Source organism: Centroberyx affinis, unplaced genomic scaffold (genome assembly GCF_046629955.1).
Source record: "Centroberyx affinis isolate AG114_WGS23_722 - 3 ecotype Tasmania unplaced genomic scaffold, CSIRO-AGI_Caff_v1 ptg004008l_1, whole genome shotgun sequence".
NCBI classification, from domain to species: Eukaryota; Metazoa; Chordata; class Actinopteri; order Beryciformes; family Berycidae; genus Centroberyx; species Centroberyx affinis.
This window is the reverse complement of record NW_027281817.1, coordinates 105,658-132,859: the sequence shown is the minus strand read 5'-3', so window position 1 is coordinate 132,859 and position 27,202 is coordinate 105,658. Positions and strand designations below refer to the sequence as shown.

General features: G+C 44.9%; 1 protein-coding gene across 5 annotated transcripts; it reads right to left on the bottom strand.

The window, feature by feature from the left end:
* Nucleotides 1–26,289, bottom strand: pax3b (paired box 3b). 5 transcript variants are annotated; one of them, XM_071542065.1, is made up of 9 exons: nt 26,205–26,289; nt 25,244–25,479; nt 24,667–24,796; nt 24,027–24,170; nt 8,695–8,894; nt 7,286–7,451; nt 6,122–6,342; nt 2,211–2,496; nt 1–35 (listed from the first exon to the last, which is right to left on the bottom strand). In XM_071542065.1, the coding sequence occupies exons 1-9, from the start codon at nt 26,287–26,289 to the stop codon at nt 1–3; spliced, it is 1,503 nt and encodes a 500-aa protein (XP_071398166.1). The 5 variants fall into 5 exon arrangements, with proteins under 5 accessions (XP_071398166.1, XP_071398167.1, XP_071398168.1 ...); XM_071542066.1 differs by having other exon boundaries at nt 2,211–2,490; nt 6,128–6,342; XM_071542067.1 differs by having other exon boundaries at nt 18–35; nt 2,206–2,490; nt 6,128–6,342; nt 7,277–7,451.
* Nucleotides 26,290–27,202: the final 913 nt, after the last annotated feature.

The window sequence follows — 27,202 nt, the reverse complement described above, 5'->3', positions numbered from 1 at the left end:
TCAGGTGATCTCAGGCCTCAAATAAGGAAGGGCACCTAAAGAAGGGATGAAACACAGTTGTTAAACTATGGCCTGTGAAAAAAGAAAAGATAAAAAGATGGAAAGATGGTAAAACAGATATATGGCCGCAGTAAATCGTGGGCAAATGTTGTAGCGTGCCATTCCACTAACATATGGCTATTGTTAGCATAGCATGTGCTAACAGCGTGTTGGGGTGTAAGGTCGTTGGAGGGAGCTGGTGAGAACAGAAGCTTGTAAGGACGCCTTGTGTAAACCCCGCTTCAAGATTTATTAAACTTAGGAGGCATGAGCGCCAGCCACTGCCACTACAGTGAAGCTTTGAAGAGTGTTGGGAGATGCTTGTATGGGAATTTTAACACATTCTTCAAAGGAATAATCCGCATAATCATATAAATAAATGTCGGTTTTGCTCTATCACCAATTGATATAATACAACAGTGATTCAATCTATATCCAGTTCATGAAAGCTTTTACATTTGCTGTTCTTAACACCTGGTGTCTGGTAGTCATTTTACATCTCCAGTTTGTTTGGAATAAACAGAAGAAGAGCTGGGTAGTTAGCATGAGCAGTGATAGCCACCATGGCTGAACAGACAAAGAAAAGAGCGCCACCTACAGAAACTCAAACTGCATCAACAGAAAATCCAAGGAAAAATGCCTCAGCAAAGACTGCTAAGCAACAAAGACAAACAAAAAACAAAAAAACAAAGATCTCATGGATTACCACTTTAATTTCCGTGGGGTGGAGAGCTAAATCTAGTCAAAATCTACAGTAGTGTAGACCGGTTCACAGTCTCGTGACATTGCACTGGAACCTGGACCAGTACTGTCCAACGCTGCTTCCCCAGCTGACCTCAGTCCTAGCACCTGTTTCCAATAGCCGCCCTGCCAGAGGCTATTAGGATCCGTCCACCCCCAGAAAAGACCTTTCCTCTGCAGCTCCAAACCCAACCGCACACCGGCTATCCACTCGCACTGATTAATCACATCAAGATGGACTGCTGAGGCTTGTAACAGTGTGTTGGTGTACGTGAATGTGTGCTGTCCTCATGGCTGTGTGTGTGTGTGTGTACATGCCACATACTAGAGGTGGTTCCCGTGTGTCGCCCTAATTCCTTATTCTGTCCACATTGAGATATTTCACCGAGATATCTCATTAGACATTCGCTGCTCTCGGATATTAAGTTAGATATTCATTCGATACCTGCCGCCCCACAAAGCTCCGCGCAGTCAGATCCATTGGACCGCTGCCACGGCTTTGAAGGGCCCGGTTGCCGAGGGGTTGCCGCGAGGTCAGTGGATGAACCTGATTGGTCAACCCCCTGCGGACCAAAATTGGAAACGGCGGCCGCTGTAATCACGCTGCGGCAGAAAATGACGTTGCCTTCCAAAGTTAGACGGAGGTTTTGTTTGAAGTTGACGTTAACCCTTAAGGTAACGGTAATGTGAAGTGAAAAGGCCTTCTCACTGCTGAACAGGTAGGTATTCTGTGAGGGCGAGCGGTCCGGGGGAGGCTATCGGACACTGCTGGGGCTGCACTTTATCCTGATGGGAGCTGATTCTATGGCTAACAGGTGAGGTACCAGCGGATTTGATCCAAAATACTTTAAGTTGAGGACCAGGATACCTATTGAACTACTTAACAAATCTCCCGACTTTCTGTGAAACATATCTCATGAACCAACGATTATCAATTAACAGTCAATGCGGAGGGAGTCCATTGAGAGTGATGGCAAACATTCAAGATAGTCTAATATCAAATATCAAGCCTTTTCCAGCCTTTTGGACTTTGGACCGACTTGCTTGAGGAGCTTAGGCTGCTAAATTTGTATCATTTAAATCACTTCTTAAAACTCATCTTTATAGACTTGATTTTATGCAATGACGTATTCTTCATTGTTTTAGGCCTTCTTTTTTTGGTTTAATTTGTCCCTGCTTTTTTATTTATTGCTTTCATAGATTTTGCTGTTGATTTCATTTCTGGTTTTACTCCTCTGTAAAGCTCTGTAACCTTCTATATAAGTTCTATATAAATAAAGATTATTATTATTAGTAGTATTATCAAATAAAAGTGCATAAACCAGAAGTAGTGTGACACATTGCATTTCTTTGTGTGGGTCTGGGGTCTGCATGGGTGCAAAAGGTAATAAAAGGGGAAGAATAAAAAAGTTGAAGTCTATTGACCTTACTTTGTCCGTACTGGCCGTACTGGTAGGAGGCCACGTGGTCGACGCTGTAGCCCGGCGAGCCGTAGGAGGGCGGGCAGTAGGACTGGGAGCTGGGCAGGGAGGGCAGAGCCGGCATGGAGGGCACGCCGGTCAGACCCTCCAGGCCCTTGATGTGCTCCATGCGCTGGCTGCAGCTGGCCGCCATGCCAGCAGGGGGCTCCAGGCCGCCCGTCAGAGGGGAGATGGCGTAGTCGCTCTGGGGCTGGTGAGGCACGCCGCCCGGGTTCAGCAGGCCCATCACCTGGAAGGAAGGAAGGAGAGAGAAAGTGGAATGATTTTTGGGTGACTTTTTTTGTTTCATTTTGTATTCTGCCAATATTAAGCTGTGTGGGTTTATTGTCCCCCATGTTGAAATCAAGCGGAGGACAATGGATTTGTCTCCTTCCGTGCATTTGTTCGTTCATTCAGACACTGTTGAAGGGATTGTGACAAAACTTTCACCGCGTTGTGGTTTTTTTCAAAATTACACTGACTGGCCCACGCTGGCTGCTACAATTACAGGTCAAAACAAGGTGACATACAGTATTTGTTACTGATATGCCCATAGGGGGGCTGCATCATCGGTGGGGGAATGCATGTTTTCTGTTGTCTTATTATATTCTGAAAAGGCTGTATAGCTGCATTCTCCATTGAATATGTCTCACATCAAGCATAGGCCTACAAGCACGGGAGTGTGCGTAACACACATTCACACACAAACACAGAGACAAACACACGCTCACACACACATACACACAAAGGAAATCTCCCTGCCACGGACATCAAAAGGCTTCCAGCAAGCCCTTCCCAGACAGCCGGAGAGATAGCACCACAGAGGAAGAATTAAGCAATTTGTCTCAGATCCGCGGCTCCACTTATTCTAAAATTCCTCCTCGCCGCCGCTCCAAAAAACCATGGCACGAGATAACGGTTTATCTCCAGCAACGATATACTGACAAAGATAACGCGAGAGAAAAAGGCCTCTGAGAGCTCATGCTCCGTTCAAGCTCAGGATTTATTCACAGTTGGAGAAATCCGCCGGCTCTTGACCTGGTCTCTATTAGTGACCAGATAATCAAATTTGGGGGACTATTTCTTGGCCGGCAAAGGACGGAAAAGAGCCGCGGGGCAAAGTCTGTCGATGGGGTTCAAAACAGACCCGATAACACCGACCCCCCCCCTCCAACGCTCGCTGACTTTACCTGTCCGTCGTCAAAGTGTTCCGTAAACCGTTAATAAGGAATTGAGATCGCCTTCACCACTTATGAAAGTAACTCCAACTTAACCTGCTACCTTTAAATGCATCACATCCCACCCCCCCCCCCCCCTCCCTTTCAACAGAGCCGAGACCTCAAGGCTCTTCTGGCTGTCCTAATAAGAAGCAGGTACGCTGCTCTTTGGGTCCTCTTGGCCCTCTAAGTGACATATTATTCTACATCCACACACACACATGGTCCTGCTTAAATCATTTCCCAAGCAGGGGGGTTAAACGGAGGAGCCCATGTTGATTTGGAGAGGGGAGTTGTGTTTCCTCCCGAGCCCAGTAACATTTTCCTAAAAAATTAACCTGCGTTTGGAAGGTTTGGTTTGGACAGAAAGGGAACAGGGACGCTGCCCTCAAACCGGTGGATTCTACTTACTCTCGTGCTTTCACTTTTTTCTCTCCCTTTATCTCTCTCTCTCTCTCTCTCACCAAACCCCACCCCATCATCCCTCTCTCTCTCTCTCTCTCTCTCTCTCTCCTGTGTCTCTGCCTGTCTCTTTAGCGTGAGATGGCTGCTGGCCGGCCCATCCAGGGTGTTTCATATTGGAACGGTGCCGTTGCCAGCGGCCTAAATCAGTGCGTCCAGGAGTTAGCTAGGGGAAGAATGTCGGGATGGGGGGAAACATCTGAGACGGGACATTCCTTCTCTGCCGTATGAAATATATACAAATAAATTAGAACCTTTGCTTTCGCATGGAGGAATGCAGAGGCAAACATTTTAAGAATGCAATCACGAGAAGCCTCCCTTGAGGCTGCAGTATGGCGCGGTATGTGTGCGCGAGTGTGTGTACGCCCATGACTGTGTAATATTGTTTGCTTGTATGGTGTATTCAGCAGTCCTGTATGCATGTGTCAGTGCATGTGATTGAATGCATGTATGTGTATGTTCGTCCCAGACAGGCACTGACTGCTGCACAAGAGAGGCGAGTAAAAAACATAAAGAGAGGCCTGGCGCGTACATTCAGAGGAAGGGATCACACCCCATGTTTAGACACACACTAATAACCCCAAACTCACACACAGCTGTCTATCCAATGTGTCAGGGAGAGAGCAGAGAAAGAGGATGGTGTGCAAGGAGAACAAAGAATGCAAATGTATTGTTGATGGATAAAGTATATAATTTATCCGTTACTTCAAGATACACTGGCCTCAGTGGACTTTACAGTTTTCCTAATACGCATTAAGCAGCTGAGCCGTAATCCAAACAGAGACGTTAACTGCATGAATCAGATAAAGGGATTTCCATTAGACATTGTCAAATCTTAAAATGTAATATAAATATGTATTTGTTTTGCTTTAGTCCTGCCCACTCAATCACAATTCCTTGTATTGTTGCAGTTGTGTTTCAGTTTTTACTCAAATTAAAAGGTTACATGATCCATTATCATGTAAGTGTCACGAACCCCATTCCAAACCTCTTGTTTAATTTTAAAAACTGCGTATAGTCATCAATCTACCGATCTAAATATAACGTTGAAAAGTTAACTTATGCATGCTGTTCAACCATATCATGTAATATTTGTGTAAAAATTGTTGCAAAAACCTTAACTGATCCTCAAAATGCAATGGGTTGATACATTTTTTACACTATGTGAGTCTGTATGTGTGTGTAGCTGTGACTGTGTGAACCTGTGAGCATGTGTGTATGGCCGTGTTATATGTATGCATGAGTGTGTCTGACCCCGTCTTCATACTGCTGTGGCCTATTCTCTGAGGAGTTAGGAGATTTCAGTCTGTGCCAGGCTCAAATCTCATTTTCTGCCTGTTAAGGTCTTCCTCCATGTCTAGGTGCAGAGGCCCTGGGACTTCATGCCTGGATAATTGGCTGTAATTGTCTTTTCACCTCTCATTTGTCACACACTCCATTGTCCTCCTCTGTCCTTCTAGAGTCATCTCACTTTTCCCTTCCAAGTGCCAATGTGTGAGTCTGTGCATGCGTGTGAGTCGGAGAGTGTGTGTATGTATGGTACACCTGGGCAAAATATTACTCGAATAGATGAAAAAACACAGCGTGTTTGATTTTTTTAAAGCTCCTGATTTATTGTGAGGCTGTGTGTCTGACAGGATAAATCACGCATATCTCAACCGGGTTCAAGTCTTTGAAACCATGTTCAAATCTAATTCTGCCCAGCTTTGGTGTGGTTGTGCATGTCACGGGTATCATTCATGCTAGGAACAATAACTTAGTCTGTGGATGAGTGTCCAGTGTCAAACACATAAGTCCTGTGCCGCCAGCCTTGTACACTGCAAAAAATATCCATCTTAACAAGTTGTTTAACTTAAAATCATATTTTTCTTGAAGCAAAGGAAAATATCTGCAAATTTTGCTTGTTTCCAATGTAAATCAACTGGTTTCAAGAATTTTCAAATGACTTTATCTTGATAGCAGTCACGTTTTTAAAAAATTCTGCATCGGAAACAAGTGAAATCATCAAATTTGTTTTTACTTTCTTTAAGGAAAACAAGATTTTAAGGCTCAATACTAGACTGAATGACATTTTTTACAGTGCAGTCAGCAGCAGTACTGATTGAGCTAATTCCAACCCATGCTTCTGAATTAGCCAGAGAATAGTGTTTCTGTTTGATGTCTAACTTTAACCGGCTCATGTATACACATTTATGGCTCCGGTCTCACCTGCGGAGAGAGTCCGTTCCCTATGGCGGGGTTCATGGGGTTGGCCGGTCCTCCGGGGCCCACGAAGCTGTCCGAGTAGCCCGAGAAGGAGTGGCGTCCGGAGGCGAGGCAGTAGGCCGAGCCCCCGTCTCCCTGCCCTCCACCGCCGGAGGCCTGGTGGCCCGAGGAGGGAGGGAGAGGCTGGGGCCGGTGCACCGTGCTGGGAGGCTCCGACACTGCCGAGGACAGGACAGAGAGAGGGTTAGGACAGTGTTAAGCACTATTGGTACAGTGGTGAAACATATCAGTGGTAAGTACTTGGTGTGGAAAGAGCACTAAAATATCCTGCTCAAGTAGAAGTACTGTTATTTGCTCAATTTTAACTTCAGTAGAAGTAAAATCACTGGTGTTGAAATCTACTTGAGTAAAACTAAAAGGTAGCTTGTTCAAAATGTACTCAAAGTTACTTTTTTTTTTTTTTTACAGTTACATAAAATATTTTCCATGCAACGCTAAAAGGACAAGAGGACAAACTAGGTTATCTTAATAATATTTTTTTAAAAGGTGCATGACTCATTCAACATGATTACATTTGCAATTGTGGACAGTGAATTATAAAATTGTATCACATCTGTAACGATGTGATCTGTAGCAAAGTACAGTACTTCAGTCAAAACATGCTTAACTAAGTAAGTAAGTAAGTAAAATTATTGATTTCAAAAATTACTCAAAACACGACGAGTGCCCAGTGAAGCTACTCAGTTAAGTAACGAGAGTAAATCATGACTTGCTTTAACTCTTATTTTAATGGAGACCAATGAAAACGTCAAACCAGAAGTTTACTGTCCATCTCATACGGCCATTGTCATGTGAAAAACTCAAATCTTTGGTGATTTTCATGTTTTAACTTCAGTTGAATGATGACATGCTCCTCTATGGGGGTGAGGAGGAAATTCTATTAGCCCTTAGAAACCCTTTAAACATCTGTTGGATATAACACAAAAGTACATTTATTGTCAAGCTAAAAACAAGGCTGTTTCTCTTAAGCTTCTGAAGAGTTGACAGTTTTGTAGACAAATGTTTTATCACCTAATAGCAGCGATATTTATCTTTTGCATGAACAGCAAAGAAGACTATAGCTCATGGTCTGGATACGGATTCTATAATCACATCCTCTACCTTGTGCTATAGATGAGGGGGGGTAGGGGCTGTCAGAGAGCTGGTAGGGGGGGATGCTGGACATGGCCGAGGGCGGGAACCCCCCCGGGATCAGGTGATTGAACGCCATCAGCTGATTGGCTCCCGCCTGCTTCCTCCACCTCGCCCGTCTGTTGCTGAACCACACCTAGACAGATAACCATAAGATTAGTGTGTGTGTGTTATTTATGTGTGCTCCTCTCAAGAGTGCAGTTCTTCCAGCCAGCAATGCCCTCTCAATCTCCTCAATGCACACACACATACACACACACACACACACACACACACACACACACACACACACACACGTGAGTGCCATTTTTGAGCTGGAAAAAGTCAGTTGTATAAAAATGTCAGTTCAAAACTGAATGTAAGCTGCAGCTAATAACTGCAACTAGGAAATTAAAATCACATGATTGAATGGTATCCACACACACACACACACACACACACACACACACACACACACACTCACACACACACACACCAGTAGATTCAACAGTAGATTCACATGATCATACCCGCACTTTATCTGTGTAAACTGCAGCAGAAGAGAGAGACAGTGAGAAAGTAAGAGTGGTGTGTGTGTGTGTGTGTTTTGTGTGTGTGTGTGTGTGTGTGTGTGTGTGTGTGTGTGTGTGTGTGCGTGCATTGTGGTTAGCTACGTGCAGTGTGTTGAGTGTGTGAGTGACATGCCGTGTCCATATGGATGGGCCTCATGCTGGGCCTGCTTACACTTCCCATATGGAGCCTGTGGAGGGGAATTTACTGGGCTCCAGATCAGAACTGGGAACCTCCACATTGGGCCCCTGGGAGCGTGGATGAGGTGTGTGTGTGTGTGTGTGTGTGTGTGTGTGTGAGAGAGAGAGAGTGTGTATGTGTTATTGCATGGAGCAAAGGCAGGTCAGTAGGTAAGTGTTGGTCTTGAAAGGTAAGAGAGTGTGTAACGCCACAGGGTTTACCTGTAAAGGAGTGTGATATGTACGTGTGTGTGTGTGTGTGTGTGTGTGTGTGTGTGAGAGAGATAGATAGAGAGAGGACACTCATAGTAAAGACAGGTGTTGGACGAGGTCAGATGGAGGTAAATGTGTGAGCAGGGTGTTATATCGCTGTTGTCATGTGAAAACCCTGTGAAAACTCCAATTTTGGTGATTGTCACATTATAACTTTTTTTATTTTAACTACTTGAAGGATTCCATGCTCCTTTATGGACTGAGATTAATTCTACAAACCTGGTGGCTTATGAAACCCTTTCGCAACCTCATTGGATAAACTCTTGAGCTCAAACCAAGGTTATTTTTCTTCAGTTCCTAAAGAGCTGACATTTTGGAGATACCGAAACGTCTTCACTGACAGCAGCGATATGTCACAGCACCCGTCCGGCCTCGTACCTGCACCCTGGCCTCGGTGAGCTTGGCCCTCTGGGCGAGCTCCTCCCTGGTGTAGATGTCGGGGTAGTGGGTCCTCTCGAAGGCCCTCTCCAGCTCCTCCAGCTGCTCCGCCGTGAAGGTGGTCCGACTGCGCCGCTGCTTCCTCTTCAGCGGCAGGTCCGGCTCCGACTCCACGTCCGAACCCTCGTCCGAGTGACTCGCTGCTCAAAGACAGGGGAGAGAGGGGGGGGGGGGTTAGCACAGAAAAAAGAGAGAACCAGAATAATACACACCCACACAACAGTTACAGGAATGTCAGTCTGTAAAAGCTGCAGTGAAACCTGCCTCACTCTGCCTTAAGGAGCTGCTAACCACCTAAAAGATTTTCATTAGTTTGGCTTTTAGTGTCCCATGATGATCTGAATGGCGTTTCAGAGGCTTTTCCACCCTGACAAGAATAAAATCCTGGGAGAAACACTGAATCCTTGTCATTTGTTGGCATGAAAATAGTCAAATTTAAAGATATTAAATATCACCTATCAGCAGCTTCAATCCAAAGATATCGGAGTTGGTATCGCACTACAAACACTTCGCTACAAACACTCATATCTGTCAAACCTACAGAAGAGCAAACAGACTGACTGTGCTTTCAATGTATCGTTTTTTGATAGCTCAGTCCAGTTGTAAAACCGAGCAGGTGGCATTTGCTGTAATATCACATTGGCTAATCACAATATTTGGTAGTATATGGGAGTAACAGAAAGCAAAATCGCAAATTAGCAGTACTGCCCCCCCTCACACAAGAGCTGATCGTCCTGAGCCATGTGAACTTGTTTGCTCTCTATTTTCTCTTGTTTACTTAAACCTCTTATAGAGAGGGGGAATTTTCTTTTCTTTAGATGCACACACACCATCAGGCATCAGTCCTGCTCATGGTCTTGTGGCCAAACAGACCTCCATTCAGAAGGAATATTCCTTGCCTTAGGAATAATCCCACTGGACAAGATTCCCAGGGCACCACAGGGGGACTGGTGGACTAAAAGCCACACAAAGGGCTAATTTGGATCCAGGGGCCATTCTTTGAGCGTATTTGTGTGTGTGTGTGTGTGTGTGTGCGTGTGCATGTGCGTGCGTGCGTGTGTGTGTGCATGTGTGTGGACAGAGTGCGTGGGCCCAGTAGCCTGGATCCCAAGGAGCAGTCGGCTGGACGGAGAACGGGCTATCTGTTCAGTCAACCAGGTGCATGCTGGTCTACTTTACTTACAGGCTAATTCAGTAGAAATGGTTATGAATCGGCTGTATCCTTTTCTCATCTCTCTCTCTCTCTCTCTCTATTTCTCGCTCTCTATCTCTATCACACATTTGTCAGGTGGTGATAAGAGAGGAGACTACTGTCTATGTCAACCACTTACCCACCTAACCCCATGTCTGTCTATACAAGCACACACACACACACACACACACTCAAAACTTTCAGCAGGGTATAAAGCAAGCTAAAACGGTCATTGGAATGGGGTCATTTATGCTGAGTGAAACACATGAAATACATAACTCAACGTTTCACTTTGATTAAAAATGCCATCATGAAGCCATTTTGGAGTTGTCATCAAGTGTGATCTTCAGCCTGATTGAGCTGCAGTGATATTATCGGCCCTGACAGCTTTTGTGCCTCCACTCTTCATCTCTCTCTCAGATCAGTATTAATACCATTGTGCGCTGTGCTCTATAAGCCCGCAGCTCGGTTTTATACCCAGCACTTCAAACGGCCCATTGGCTCCCTCGCAAGTTCACCGAGGCCACAGCGCCGACTTTTTGTGTCACACTTAATGAATTCCCCCTCAGCACAGGGGAAGTTTTGTGTGCAACACTGTATTAGTTCCCCCTCAGAAGCAACAATAAAAATACAAGAGAGCCCAAATAGCTCGGGGCCCCTCATGTGAAACTGATCCTCTCTCCCCCTTCGGCGGTTTCCCCTTCGCAACACCAATAGCGGTGGGAGTCAACTTAACATGCATTAGGAGCAAATTGGTAAAGAAACATTCAACCATGAGGGAGGCAATGAGTAAAATATTTTGAAAGGGGGAGCGAGAGAAATGGAGACTTCGCCTTAAGCCTCTGGCGAATATCTCGCAATTTTGCACTCGGAGATTGCGAGCTCTTTATTAGCCGACTTGGGAGTTTAGCATTTTTACAGGGATGAAATTTGGTTGGACACCTTCTCAAGTGCATGCAGAGAAAAGAGAAAAAAAATTCAAAACACCTACTGTGTAAAGATTTCAAGTGAATCAAGATAGCAAACTCTTTTATTTACAAGCTTCATCTCTTTGGAGGACCTTTTAGTCTCGACACCAGGGCGACAAAACGCAACGACATTTTACAGGACCAGTGGGGTTGGAGGGCTTGTTTTTTAGACAGTGGGGAAGGAATTCGGGGTGTGGAGCGTGGGGCTTTGGAGTTTTTGGACAGGACGGCTGAAAAACAAGAGACGAGGCCTTTTGTAGCCTCCCCCTCCGGTTCCTGGAGGAGGGCCGGTAGGAATGCTCTCGCCCCCCCGACTTTAGCAGCATGCACGTTCCACAGCATTTCACAGGGATTTGGGCCCTGGGAATGCCGAGGCGGCCGGGAAAATCCTTAATCACTTTGGAATTACCTATCGGTTATGACTGCTACCGGGGATCCGAGAGCTTTTTCAAAAGAAGCGACAGAGTGGCACCTCCGAAGTCTCAGGAGCCTAGTCTTGATACAATCCTGAATCAGATCCTTTATAGAAGATTGAAGCGGGCTGGATTGTTTCACTTCAACACAGCGTTGGACTCCTAGGTTACTTGATGTTAAGATAAGACGATAAGATGAAACTTTAATGATCTCCCTGGGGAAACTGGGTCATTGCAGCAGCAAACAGTAATGAGATTCAGCAAAGAGAAAGAATATGAATAAGCATGGGGCAAACATGGGCTATTAAACACAACTGACAACTCTAGAGCGTAGTAAGTACAACTATTAGAGTGAAAATGACAGTATAACAGTTTAGAAAAGTTAGGAGAGAACTTCAGACCTGCACCTTTGTCCATTCAAACGATAACGAATTCTTAATTCACCCGACAAACTTTTTTGCACACTTTCTCCACCGCACCGCCCTCCTTAACCAAGCACCACCTACTCCCTCTCCTCTCTCTCTTTCTCCCTCCTTCTCACCCTTTCACCCAACTCACTCTCTCTCTCTCTCTCTCTCACAGCCTCTCTTTGTCTCCCAATCCCTCCCAATCACTCCCCATCTCCCTCTCTCTCTCTCTCTCTCTCTCTCTCTCTCTTTTCCACCCATATTTCTCCCTCTGTCTCTCTGGCTCTTTGTTGCTTCCAGAGAGCCGAGGTCTTTGCCGGCGATTTCCACGCTCCATCTGTGGAATCCGTCATGGCTCCCTCGGCCCTTCACAGTGGCGGGCTGTCACCTGCCCCGCGGGGGAGCTGGGGAGGGAGGGAGGAGGAGGGGGGGGGGGGGGGGCATAAAGAGGCTCCGCAGAGGGCTGGGGGGGGGGTGGAGTGGGGGTGGAGTGGGGGTGGATGGGGGGCACAGCCGGGGGCGGTTCTACCCCTCCCTAAAAAACGCCACCCCCTTCCTCCAGAGGGAACAGTAAGAGCACCTGAGGGGGAGAGGAGGGCAGAGGGGAGGGGGGGGGCTGTTGTTGCCGATTTAAATGTACCCATGGGGATAGTCCGTCTGAGCATCTGTGTTGGTTTTTGTTGTTGTTGTTGTTGTCAGAAGCAGAAGAGGTCCTGTGTTCTGCATGCCCTTTTCCATGTGCGGACACTAGTGGAGGTGAGAGGAAGAAGTTCCTCGCGCCGCTCTCTTCCCACCCACTGATTTTTCCCCTCTCTACTTCTCTAAAAAAATAAAAACACCCCTTCTGTCTCTCTCTCCTTAGTTCTTATTGTATTTCTTTTCCATGCTACTGTACAGTGGCTGTATCTAATGCCCCAATCATTCTTAAAACTGTTAAAAAGTAAGGAATCAGCCCTCAAAAAAAAGGAATTGTGCATTGTCCGCATTAAAAGTGCAAATATCTACTGAGACATCAGGTCTGGTAGTCCGGTAATTTAGCTCATACATAATGCTACATACGATGGTAAGATGTTAGATATGAGCTAACTACTAGAAAATACTGTTCATCTCAGCTTTCAGCTGGTAAATACTACTTGGAAACTCTGATGGACCCTGATTTCTCTGACTTCCCCAATTCCAACGTCACCAACAAGAAAATACCTGTAGTCAAGTGTCGGGAATGATATATTTTCAAAGTAAACAAACAATATTAACAGTTTTCCTCACATAACTCATCTGGTGACTATTTGCTTGATTTTTCGTTTGTGGTTGACATTGCGATGTTTGGTTTGCTGTAAAACATGAACTTGTTCATGAGCATATGTGTGAAAAAGCTTATTCTGTTTCTTTTCCTAGCACTGGCATGGCAGTATTTTACTGTTGCACTCATTGTACATTGTTCTGGATGAGAGCGTCAGCTAAATGCCTAAAATGTAAAATGTAATGCAAATGAAATGATGGCAGGTGATGGAAAAGATTCATGGGGCGACACATGGGGTGTGGGGGGGTTCAGTGGCAAAGTTGTGCCAAGACAGAGGGCAAACACCCAACCACCCCTGCCACCCACTGCTCCCCACTGCTTGGCTCAGAAGCTCACACACACACACACACACACACACACACACACCACACACACTCTCTGCCCGCTCTACTCCTGGCACATGACCTTCTACATGCACACACACAGCAATGGGTTTTCCCTGTCCCTACATGCATCTTAAGACTACGGTAATCTAGCTTGTCAGCCCTGAGGCGTCTCCACACACACACACACACACACACACACACACAATACTTTGCGAACGTTAACAAGAGCTGCGTATGAATGCAAAATCATGCCGGAATCTGAATCAGTGCGTCTATTACCTCCCTCGCTGAGACAAAGAGCAAGAGAGGGAAGGATAGATGGGGGAGAAAAGAGGGTGAACCCCCCCCCCCCCCCCAACCCCCCGCTCCACGGATCCTTTCCAGCTCTGTAAACCTGTGGTTTGAGAGTGCCCCGTTTGCCGTCGCCGCCTCGCTACCCCTAAGATCTGATCGCATCGATTTGGCACCGCCGGATAGCCTCGGCCAATCAAATTATCCACTCTATCCCTCCTATCTCTCCCTGCCTGTATACATACGCTATATCTTAAAATGCTGTATTTATAGCCCCTTGTAAACACTTCACTTCTCCCTGTATACTTTTGCTTCACCTCAGCTTAAAGGGGAGAGAGGAGGAGGGGGGGGGGTGTAGATGTGGTATTGGCTCTTGTCAGTTTAACGAAATATGAGAAAATAGGAGCCTTAAAAGGGTAAAATTATCTGAGTGGGGACGGCATTGGAAAAGCAGCCTAGGCAAAGATCGCCCGGGAGCTGTGGAGCATTTGCTTCTTTAAGCCGCAAAATACGAGAGAGAGAGGGAGTTGGGGGGGGGGGGGGGGCAGAGCAGAGCAGGGCAGAAAAGAAAACTGTTTAATTTAACCAAACTGAAGTCCTGAGAGGCACACAGTGCATGGGACTCCAAGCCAAAACAACCTTTCTGGAGCCAAGAAAGCCCAAAATGGCTCCCGCCGCGCAACGCCATCCCAGGGAGGAGAAAAACGAGGAGGAGGAGAAGGAGGAGGGGGGGGTTGGGGGGGAGAATAGAGGATTTAGCTGAAACAGACTGTTGGAAAGACTTCGGCATTGGTGATTTTTGTGGAGGGGAGGTGGGAGGGTGGGGGGGGCACGTCGGACGGGGACAAAAAGGCTTAAATATGTCCACTGAGACATGAGACAGGACGCATTGAGCGTGTGTGTGTGTGTGTGTGTGTGTGTGTGTGTGTGTGAGAGAGAGAGACAGAGAGAGAGAGAGAGGGGACGTCTCAAACTTGGATTTTGGGGCTTGGGGGAGTTGACTGACCATATGTGTGCTATTTACACCCCTCTCTGGACATCCCAGTAACTCTTCTGGGGCTTTGGTTAATAGCGAGGGTAAATTGAGCCTGTGACACGTTCCCCCTCCCCACACACACACACACACACACCCACCTACCCCTCTCTCCAAAAAAAAAAACACAAAACAAAAGGCAGAGGAGACAAACGCAGCATTTATTTGGGCGGGCCGGCCATGCTGCTCCTATTCAGGGGCCGGCGGACTAAGTGACTGGCCGACTGCATTAAACAGTACATAGAAGTCAAGGCAGGCAGATGCTGGGCTGGATAATGGCTTAACTGACAGCTTATGGACCCATCTGCGCCCCTCTTTCTGGTGGGTTAAGAAAAAGATGGTGTGAGTGCGTTCATGTGGCTATGTGTGTGTGTGATTGGTGGGGGGGGGGGAGGACTCACTTGACTTGCTAAGGAGGAGTCCCGACCTTCACAGCTGCCCTGTAAATGAGAGTGTGTCAGAGACGGTGTGTGTGTGTGTGTGTGTGTGTGTGTGCAGCCAAAAAGCGGAGCGTGTGACTATACGAAAAATGATATACGAACAGACGAAAGCAAACCCCGACGTCAATTACAGCCTCGCAGAAAAACGACAGGACACAAAGGTGTACAGAGGGCCGATGCTGTCAGCAAAGAATCATGGGAGTCGTGGGGAGTGTGTGTGTGTGTGTGTGTGGGGGGGGGGGGGGTGAGAGGAAATGGTTACCTGTCACTTGTAGCGAAATGTGTTTCTAACCCTGTTTCCTGTGTCGGGCTGAGGCTGAGTGCCCCCCCCCCGCGCTGCCCTGTGACCCTGCTGCTCTTCCCGTGGCTTTTTAAGTCTGAAACTCACTTCCGTCTCCAGTCAGTGGACAGCTTGTTGACGTTCAACGAGGCAGCTGAGTGCAGGTATACACTGCCACTGAATTTCCCTCTACCACAGTTGACAAGGAGAGTGCGTTTGACAGTTTAATCCCTCTGTGAAACTGCCCCCACCGACTATAGCCGTCATAAATCTTCCAGGTGAAATAATGTGAATATTCAAGAACAATCAACAACCACGACCCACTGTAGGTGTATGTAATGTGCTTTCCCTTTCAAGTCCCAATCATGTTTAGAACTGTTGTGGACCTTTTGAAATGTAAGAAATTAGCCCTTAAAAATATGTATGGAAGTATGTATTGTCTGCATGACAAATGCAACTATAACAATATCGACTGAGACTGAGAATTTAGCTTGGATATAATGCTGCATTCACATTATATGGGTAAGACAGTAGATATGAGCTTACTTGAAAATACCGTTCACCAACTTTCAGCTGGTAAATATGACTTGGGAAATCAGCTTTGGCAGCTGATTTCTCTGCCTTCCTGAATTCTGATGCCAAGGCACAAGGAAATACCTGTAATCAAGTGTAGGGAGTGATATTTTCATTTCAAATAAAATGAATTGCCACAGTGGGACTCAGCTACTTGCTGGATTTTTCGTTTGCGCTTGACACTGCCTTTGCCTAAGCCTCTGCTGTAAAACTTAAACTCAAAGTACATGTGTGTTAAGTGTGATAAAGTCGATCCAGAGCAACAAAAGTCCAGCAAAAACTTCAACCCTGGCATCTTGACGGCTTTGAACAAATTCAAACACATGAACACTTCTGAGCCGCTGCTTTTAACTGTCAGGTCGTTCCATCGGTTATTCCCATATGCTGTGAATGCGGCATAAACACTCATTTTTAACCCATCCCGCCGCGACACAGAGGCCTCCGGGCTAATTAGTTAACAAAGCTCTGAATGAGAGTCAGGCTTCATCAGTCAGGTGATTGACAGCTGCCTGTCCCCCCATCAGTAGTTTAGCTGCTGCATTCACTGGCCTCTGACTGGCCTCTGCAAACTTTGACACCCAACCCTAACCCCTACCCATGCAGATACACACACACACACGCACACATTAATAAGAGTCATGCAGACACATGCTCACAAACAAACACATAGGCACAGATGCATGAAAGCCGTGCACACAGGAAAACACACTCTCCCTTTCTTCCTTACTTTCTCACTAACACACACACACACACACACACATACACATTAAAAAACAACCTCTCTTCCCCTCTCCCCCTCTCCCCCTCTCTCCCCCCCCCAGCTGTTGTGCCTATAGTGCATACTTGCACCAGATAAAGAGGGGCCTTATTCTAAGGCGAGCCATTCTACTTGACCTTCGCCGGGCCTTTTCACTCTTTCACTCCCTTCAAACCGTCTTTGGGGCTCGCTAACTCGCGGCTCAATGTGGCTAGTCCATCACGGGTGAAGGCTGGGGCGCTGGAGAGGGTCTTGAAGGGGGAATACCCCAAATACCCCCTGCCCCTTCCCCCGACACACACACACACACACGCACGCACAAGCCCCCTCCCTCCCCAAAAAATCACCCTGACTTCAAAGTTGGTGTGCATTCATTAATTGCCCTTTGAATTGATATCAGAGGGTCACAATAAGAGTGTGAAAGGAAAAAGAGGCTTTAATGAAGCATAGAGCGGCCATTCATTTGCAGATAACTATGTTTTCATGCTTGGATAGTCATCGTGCATGGGCTTATTAGAAAAAACTCACGAGAGAGGGAGGAGTGCGGGACGCGGAGCGAGGGACAGAGGGACAGAGAGAGCCCCGGGGGTAAAGGAGAGTGATTTGGTGCTCGCCACTTGGCCCTCGTGCCCCCCTCTGCCCTCGTGCCCAGGGACTCACTGAGTGACACATTCATTCATTCAGCAGACAGACAGAGCCCTCTTCACCAGACACTTGGCTCGGGCCAGCAATAGCCAATAGCTATTATAAGATCCATCGAGGGCTTATCAGTTCTGTGGCTTTGAACAGATAGGAACAGTAAAAAGTGAAAAACATTTGAGACATGGTGCACAGCAGCAGACAACTTACTGAATTACTTTAAAAATATCCAAAGTGAAATATGACTTGAAATATGGCAACAAGCCCTGGCAAGTTCATTCCATGTGAGAAATTATCAAAACATATTTTGCAAGTGTGTAACTTTGTCATATCAAGACAGCACCACATAAATTAAATTACCACTGTGACAGAGAAAAGAATCCAAGAGAATTTAGATCATTAATCATTCATTTGCCATACAAAAAAATAACCTCTTCATATTATAATCATGGGCAATGACATAGGCATAAAACATGTAAAGTGCCACTTCAAGTACATCTTTCAATCTCTGAGAAATGGTTCTATTAGTAAACGCCTCACAGTATAAGCACTCAACGTTTCACTGATAACTACTGCAAATAGATGGAGCACAAAAGTTCATGTTAAAAGTCAGCCTCTGCTAAAGCTCTGCAAACACCATCATGGCACCCTAAACACACAAACCCTGCCCCTTGTGCGCTCTCAACCCATTCTCTGCCTCCCCTCTGCTCCCCTCCCTCGCTTCTTATCACTCCTATTCCCTCTATCCTCTTTCTCTCCCTCTCTTTCCTCCACATCCTCTCCTCTCCACTCCTCTCCTCTCCCCCCCTGGCACTGGTCCAGTGTGTGCCCACACATTACATTTGCAGCACGCCATCCTTCGCCCCCGAGTGGCGGAGAAACCCCCGAGTTCCTCGCTCGCTCACATTATTTACACAAACAAAGTCCTGCTCCATTTCTGTGACAAAGCCAGCTAAATCTTTATGGCTCTTTCATGTATTGTCCGCTCACGGTTCCCTTTTGTCCCCCGGCCATTGGCCTGGGCCCTGGATACAATGAGCCCGGGAGAATGGAGGCAGATTGGAGGAATGCGCCTCAATAAACCTAATTATGACATGATGACTGCGCTCACCATGGTAGGGGTTTTTCAAAGATCCCGGGCTTATTCAATTAGCCCTTTCCAGGATCCCCTTTCACCAAATAAAGTTATCCCTTTGACTGTTTGCATTGCAGAGTGGAATGTGTGTGTGTATGTGTGTGCGTGCATGTGTGTGCATGTGTGTGTGTGTGCATGTGCCTGGCCTAAATGGAAATGTGTCGGCCCTCAACAAGGCTCCTCTGTATCATCTGGCTAATTTCACCTAACGAAGTATAGGCTTTAAAAGATACACTGTGAAAATATGAAGCGGGAGGAGAGAGGGGGCGGGGCTACCGGGACTGTTTTAATCATTAACTTTGTCTCTGGGGTTAATTAGTATGTTGGGAGTTTTGGTATAGGGCCCAGCAACAGGCCTTGGGGGCCAACTATACTTCCAAATGTGATATTATGCAGGATCAGGGCCAGAAGAAGAGATAAACGTTTGCAAGCATTTGCAAGAGCATTTATGCTGCATTAACAGTTCAGTTAGGCCTATAGGACACATTTCTGAGAAAGAGGATATAAATCTTTGTTGGAGAATGGAGGAGGGGGTAGGAATGTTTGAGTATCTTTCTGTTTTAAGTAATATTTACTTACTGCATGAGGGATATGGAACAAAAATACACTTTTATTTAAATTTGTCTATATCATATCAAAACATAACCGTTTAAATTACATTAGATTTACTGCGTTAGATCATCATTGTGGTGGTCGAATCTTTCCTTAAGCAAGAAATATTTACCAAATACCCACATTTTTTTTTTCCACAACAAAAGAACTGCCTTGAATTAAAGACAGTTAGGGGATTAGACACTGAACTGTGAAAAACTAAGGGCTGGACTGGTGCTCCACCATTAAAAAAAAAATAATGTTATATTAAATCAATGTTTGGGCTCAATGACGAAAAGGCCTTTTATATAATAATTAGTTCCGGACCTCGGTTCTGATTGGCTGTGACACGTTCGAACCAGTTGTAAAATATCCAATAAACTCACACCTTTCGCATAACAGTTAATTAAAATATTGACCGAATCATCACTCATACCGATGTGTCACTTTGCAAGCACTTAAGCTACTGTTCAAGACCTATAGGCTAAGTAGCAGGCACTTTAAAAAATAAAAGATTTATTGAACAGTTGCGTTATTTTTATTACAGAGGTATTTTACCGCCGCATTAAGCAATAATCATTTCAAATTCTCTAGCTGTGGTATTATTTTCGTTTTTCCTGTCAAAATGTGATGTCATTTTCAACACGTCACACATGTCTAGTGTGAGATAGGCCTAATATAGCCTACAATTCTGTTATTTTTCATTTTTTAATAACACATTGACACAACATGTTATTAGGCTATCTTGTGTTGAAAAGTTAGACAAATGTGTGTTATCTCAAACTAAACACACCAATCTGTTGAAAATGACACATCCTTAATACGAGTATAAACACGAATAAAGGTGATGGCCAACTTTGGAAACGAAAAAGACTTTATTTAGGCCAATGGGCTAAATTGGCATTAGGAAAATGCACCGAAACTCAGTTAGGCCTACAATTAACCCACAAAGGCTAATACAGAACTTAATTAGAAACTTGTTGGAAACAGACTGACTTTCCTTTGTTGGGGCCCTGCGCTCTGGAGGATGGAGCCCAGATATTAAACGAGTTGTGCGCCGCAGGCAGGGAGAAATAGAGAGAAAGAGTAGGAAACAGAGGGAGAGGGGCGGTGTCGCTCTCCAGATGAAAGTGAGATGAAATAAAAGAGTCGATTTAATCTGCTTGAAGAGATTTGGAGAGCAAGAGGAGGAGGAGGGGGTGAGTTTTCGGAGCTGCGCGCAGGACGGGTGGCCGGGGGCCCCATTGTGAAGCTGCGCTCCGGGCCAGGCCGGCGCTCTCCGGGGAGAACATTGGTCCCCATTCACCAAAAACACTGTTTAATACACTCCCTCCGTCATTAAATGTGACATAGCACAATATCGACATCATTTAGAAGACATTAATAATGTTCGAGAGGCCAAGGCCGGGTCTCATCAAAGAATCAATAATAGATCATGCATTAGAGGCTGAAGACGTTTCAATATTCTCAGTCTGAGAACATCACTTCCCTTTCTTGGTCATAACAATTAAAATCCGATTTTGTTTTATTACATCAAAGTCTGAAAGAGGCAAAGAAGCCGACAGTGTTGCTTTGTCTTTCTTATAAGGTACTTAAGTGACAAATGCAGCGGGAAAAGGTCATAAACTATAGCCTACTCAATTATCCAAAACCAACAAGTAGCCTAGTAACTTTTGAGTACAAAAATATTTCACCAAAGTGTTCTGACGGCAGAAAAACTAACTGGAGAGCTACCAAAAATTGATGTATTAACTTTTTATAATGATCTAGTCAACAAGCGAAATTATATACCCGGTATCTAATGGGAAAAGCTCAGTCACTTTTCTCAAATGCACTCTACAGGGACATGTGCCATTATCAACACTTCTAGTCAACACACATTTCGTTACTTTTCGGCACAAGGCCGAAGGCCTATGTTAATAAAATCTTAAGTCAATATGGGCTGTTATTAACAAAAGTTCTATTAAAAGGTAATATGTGCTGTTCCAAACTAGACACACGGCTGTGCTGAAAGTGGCACAAACTTGTGTGTATATTGATGCGTCTTTGTGCGTGTGCATGCGCATGTGTGCGTATCTGTGCGTGCGTATGTATTGGGAGCGAGCACGCATCCCTGGGCTATACGTGAGTCGATTTCAGAGGCCTCAATTGTCATTCTGAATGGCATGCAGTCGGCGTCTTTAGCCGACCCCAAAAAAGAAACATTTTGTAGGTGAAAACGGCCATTTTCCCTCGGTGAACGGGCCTCTAAACCGTGCCGGAGCGGTCCCTGAATAATTCATCCTTCATTGCTGCCTCATAATGTCTTTTGTCGGGCTTTTCTGTGGAAAAGCTCTCCTCTCCCCTTCTTTTTCTCTGGCTGAATTATAAACAGGTTGCCTTCTTCTTTAATGGCGGCCAAAGCTGTTTCCAAGCCGGCCTTTTGTCCGCGCGCAGCCCAAGCATGAGCCCCAAATAGACTCTCGCGCCTTTGTCTCCCAAGTTCATCCTCGAGCGTCCCGTTGTGCGCGCGAGGCGTGTCTTTGTGAGGAGATGGAAACCGTTGAACAAATGTTTGATCAACTCATCTGGGGGACATTTTGTCTCGTCAAACTAGTCCTTTCTCCTTCTGGTCCCTTAATTCGCTTTACTGTCCCTGAGACGAAGAAAGCGGTTACGGGGACAGCTGAAATGCTACCCTAAATGTTGAAATTTCGCTCCTGAATTTGTAGAAAAGAGGGAAAGGGAAGTGATGGAAACTGAACAAATGTTAGCTCAACTGATTAGAGGGACGTTTTTGGAGTTGGGTTGAGTGATATTTTTTTCCAGTAGCCTATTAACGAGGAGTAGGCTATAACGAAGTAGCCTACTATTTCAATTTTATTATTAGGCCTATTATTTCGGTCCCCCTCTGAAAAATCTGACTGAGGTTGAATTATCTAAAAACTATGACTTGTGTTTCCCTCATAATTAGCCTATTAGTCTCCCCCTTTCACCTTTTCAGTTGAAGCAGGCTCACACTAAGCTAGCCCGGCCTATATGAGCTAGCCTTGAGGAAAAAAAACACCCTAAAGTTTACTTTTTCCGGGTGGAAACAGTGGGCTGTTCCCACTGTTTTGATTTTATCGAGCAAAAGGATGACAAAAACATTGGACATCAACGCTGTTTGGTTTCCCCAATCATCCGCACAGAAACACACAGGCGAGGCGACTGAGCTATCCAGATTTTTCAAGATAAGAGAGGATGGCATTTGCCAAGTTTGGAGGGTGTAACGGAAAAGTAATGCATGCTAACGGGTATTGTAACGAATTACTGCTCCTAGGGAGTAGCCTAATAAATAGGCTGAGTAATTAGCCTACTTTTTGGAGTAATGAGCCCAAAACTCTCTCTCTCTCTCCCTCCAATTCGTTTAGGCTACTGTCCCTGAAACTTGTCAGAAGAACGAAGAAAGCAGTTACAATGACAGAAGAAATGGTAGGCCTAATGTTTAAATATGGCAAATTATAATTTGTATAGGCTACTTTCCAGAGTTTTCCCAAAAAAGTTTGGATAGTTGGACCTACACTTCAAAAATGTCCATTAACAACTTATTTAATCTAATGTGGAGTCTTACATCTTATTTTTATTAAAGCAAGTAAAACTGCTGATGGAGGCGAGATAATTCCACTAATTCCACCATCATTTTTTATAAGAGTGGATTAGCCTTGGGCCTCTTCTGCCTTGTTTTAAGACACTGACACTTGTTTCTAGAAAATTCCTGAAACAAGTGAAACTGCTTTGGATCAAGTGGAATTAGCTATCTCGCCCATCTAAATTATCTTCACTTGTTTTATGAAAAATTAGATTTTGTGACTGAATATAAGACAGAATGACTTATTAAAATCGTCACTTTTTACAGTGTAGGCAGCCTTTACATTTTGGCCTGGAACCACTTGGTTAATAAATATTGATTCATTCAACAATAGACGACCAAAATGTGACCAAGAATAAACGGAAATGGACCAAGAGAAAAGCACAAAACTTGTCACCAAAATTGTCTTTTTGGGGGTATTACGCATGTATGATGGCTATCTGAAAACATTATTGCTAATCCACAAGAATGCCAATTACAACGAAAACTGATAAAATCTGAAAATATATGCATAATAACTACGCCTATGCAACTCACTACTTGGCAATCCCTCCACTTTCCTTGCTTTTACGCACAAGCACGCACCCCTGAACATATTAAAACACACGCGCACGGGCGCGCGCACACACACATATACACACACACACACGCGCACACATTCTCCCTTTCCCGCAAAGAGCCATCACCTGCTGTTTGATTTACGGTAAGGCCTCATGGGAAAAGCATTAGCCGGAGAGATATGGTCGATAAAGAATTCCTAACAAAGGAGGACACACACTCTCCACCCCCATCCAACAACTTTACAGCATGCTAAAACTTCACACAGAGGTTAGTTACACGGCTAAATAAAACCACTCTCATTTACACCCTTCTCAGAAGCATGCAGTGGAGTGCGATCAACAGGTTGGACGTGTGGAGACTGAAGGTTCCTATATAGTTCAGTGGTTCTCCAAGTGGGGATCCCCAGGGGTTCATGAGGAGGTTTCCCCCAGCAAAATGAGCAGTTGAATTTCACTTTAATCTAATTCACTAGAAATTATCCCAATTATGAGAATGTAGAATGATGGCTATTTGTAATATGGGGTTCATTCTCCCCACTAATATCTCCCTAGGTACAGCTTCGACAGACAGTTTAGCAATTCAATACTAAATCAACAACACCAAAAATCTTTCCATGTGGGGTCCTAATCTGATCAAATGGGGGTCCATGGGGCTCTAATGTGCGTCGATTTATGAAAACGTTCGACAGCCCCGGCTAAGATAATAACTTAGTTTTTTTTTCCACATGAACAACAACAACGTGAGGAGTTCACTCACATCTGTCTCCTAAGATCCCTTCGATGCTGTGTTTGGCCCGTCGATCGTTGTCCTCCAACTCCTTCTTCTCTATTTCATCTTCGTCGTCGTCTTCGTCTCCTTTCCCTCCGAACTTACTTCGCATGATGCGACTGATGGAGCTCACTGAGTAAAAAAAATCGTACACAAATAATAATTAAATAATAATTAATGTGCTAAAAATACATTTAAAATGTAGCCTAGTTAATGAAAAGCATTGGCAAAACAATTACATAAATTATCAATAATTTTAAAAAAAAGTTGCACCAAATTTATTTTGGCCTAAATAAACTTTTTAAGACTAATAGCATAATGTCCTAAAAAATGAAAACTTTGACCGAAAAAAATGTAAGCTGGCATAAATAAGTTAGAGAGGGGAAACTTTTAAATTATTTGTTTTTGCATCAAGATAAAAACAAATACATACTATGTGGACAATGTGGTCTATGATATCTTAATGGTTAGGTCATTTGGGTAATAAAGGCTAATCAATGATGATGATGATGATGATGATGATGGTGACAGAAGAAAAAGATGATGGCCAACTACATTCTGCCTGCAGACACTCAGGACAAGCGCCTCTACTGCAGCAAAAAAAGTTTCATTTCTGGCTGTTTTTTACCTGAAGGAACGGTGTTGCGGTCACATATCCCATCCTTCAGTAATTTATCCCGAATCTCCCAGCTAAACATACCCGGGTTGTCCCGCTTGTACTCCTCTATTCTCTTCTCCACGTCCGGCGTTGTGCCCTGCTTCAAAGATCAGAAATAACCCAGAGTTCATTCACTCTGTTGTGGCCGTTTGGGGATCAACCCAAACACACATTTTGTATTAATGGGGCTAAAAAGTGCTTAACAATACTCAGATAACTTTATGACGAGTCCAATAATGTAGGTGGTAAATCAAAAAGTGGGTAGCTGTGACTTGGAGTCGGTGATTATCTTAAGGCACCACAGCCACCGTTATAAACAAAAGCCAGTTATATGATCAGAAAAGCATAGATTTAGACCCTATCCTCATAACTTACATGCATGGATGCAACTCCACACTATGAATTTACATCATAAAGATTTAAACCAAACCTAAAATGGTGGGTTTCTACAAATAAAAAGCTTGGTGTACTGTGTTTAGATGAGTTAACCTTCCACTACATCTATAGGAGCCCTTGGTGCCGTCGTTCGTGCTGTCCCATAGCCTACCTTGGGTTTGCTGCCACCGATGGCCCCGGGTCTAATGGAGCCCGTCTCCTGGTACCGGCACAGGATTTTGGACACGCAACCGTGGGAGACCCGGAGCTGCCGGGAGATGACGCACGGCCTGATGCCGTGGTGGGCCATCTCCACTATCTTATGTCGGATGTGGTTGGGCAAAGGTCTGCCGTTTATGAAAACCCCTCCGAGCTGGTTCACTCGGCCTTGACCCAACGGGGTAGACACTACATCAAATGAAAATAAGAAATTGTCACCATATAGACGTAATGCATGTAGACCTAGTACAGAATACCACGGGGGCATCTAATTTTGAATTAACCCAATGGCAATTGAATATACTAATATCAATGACAATATATTTATTTAGAGTGAAGGCCGCTCTACGAAAAACTGCACCAAAAATAGCTGTCAATAAATATTTTATAGGCTACCTACTTAAAATTATATTATAGCCTAGTTAAGGTGATCAAATTAACGTATTCAAATTATGACATTATTTATTTATTATTTATTTGGAATTACTAAAATATCATAATGCCAATTTATTCAATAGGCTACTGAATTTAGCCTATTTATTTCATATACAAACTAGGCTGGATTTGTTAAAAGTTCCTATAAGGTCCAATAATGCCAACCAAATAAAAAACAGAATCAACATAGGCTATTTACTTGTACCAAATACAGTAGATAGGCCTCAGCTGTAGAAATAATTGAATGCATGAATTGCAAAATATGGGAATTAGGTGAGGTGCAATTCTTTGAAAGTTGTGTAGCCTACAACAATTGTAGAAAGTTTTCGGTCATAAGCTGAAGCTTGGGAGAAGAGTGTGTGAGAGGCCTGTGACTATCCGATAATAACTTTTCAAACTACAAGCATCGAAGCCCAGATATCTCTTGTCTGTCAACATCCAGCACTGTAAATCGTCCTTTTGGCGTGGCGGTGTTTTACCTTCCAGTGGGAAGCCACTGCGGGGGTAGTTCTGAGCCAGCGTGGGTCGCATCATCCTGGGTATTGACCCCGCCAACGCAGTCATACCTCCACCACCCCGATGGCTACGGATACCTCCTCCTGCCTCCTGCCTCCCACCTCCTGCTAACGCGGAGGCTGCTGCTCCACCGCCGCTTTTGGAGCAGGAAGACTTCGTTGAATTCGCGCAGAAACGTCTCGTAGCCTATTACAGCTCCCTGGGAGGTTAGCTTCGGTTAGGGTTAGCCACACAGGGCTAAAGCCAAGCACCAGTGTCCCGGGAGAACAACTCCCGCCTCTAAGGAGTTAAAGTTGACCAAAACAGAAGAAAATGGAGTCAGAGGGAGTATTTTCTCCAGTTTCTCCAGTTTGCTTCCCCGGTCTTGATGCTCTTGGAGACGTGGATGCCACTGCGGTTTAGCCAGGACGCTGTTGTTGTTGTTGTTGTTTGTTGACACCGGTTCAAAGTGAGAGGAGACGGTCAAAAGTAGCGGAGCTCTTCTCTCGCCCAGTCAGCGCTCCGGGCTGTGATTGGTCGAGAGAGGGCAGCCGGTCCGCAGCGTTGCGCAACAATTGGCTGACGGTGAAAACTTTCCTCCTATCAGGGAAGCTGTCACAGTTCTGCTCTGGACAGGACAGGGGCGTCAATTCACTAAATCCCAAGCTATTTCAAAGTCAATGCATCTAATATTATTTGCCATCAAAAACTTCCAAAACTCGCTTATAAACACACTGGATTTCTAGGGACAAATTGGAGCAACAACTGGTGATTAAGAAAGAATATTATTTGATTTATGTGATCAATTAGTAGACGCAGGTCACCAAGCTATGTTACACAGACGCACACAGCTCAGAGGAACACTGGTCCTGGTGTGACTTTTTGGAATCTGGGTTTCCAATACATTTCTGGCGATTTTTGTTCTATCTTTGCTCTCCATTATAATGATAAAAAATACAAGATCAAAATTGGACTCACTGGG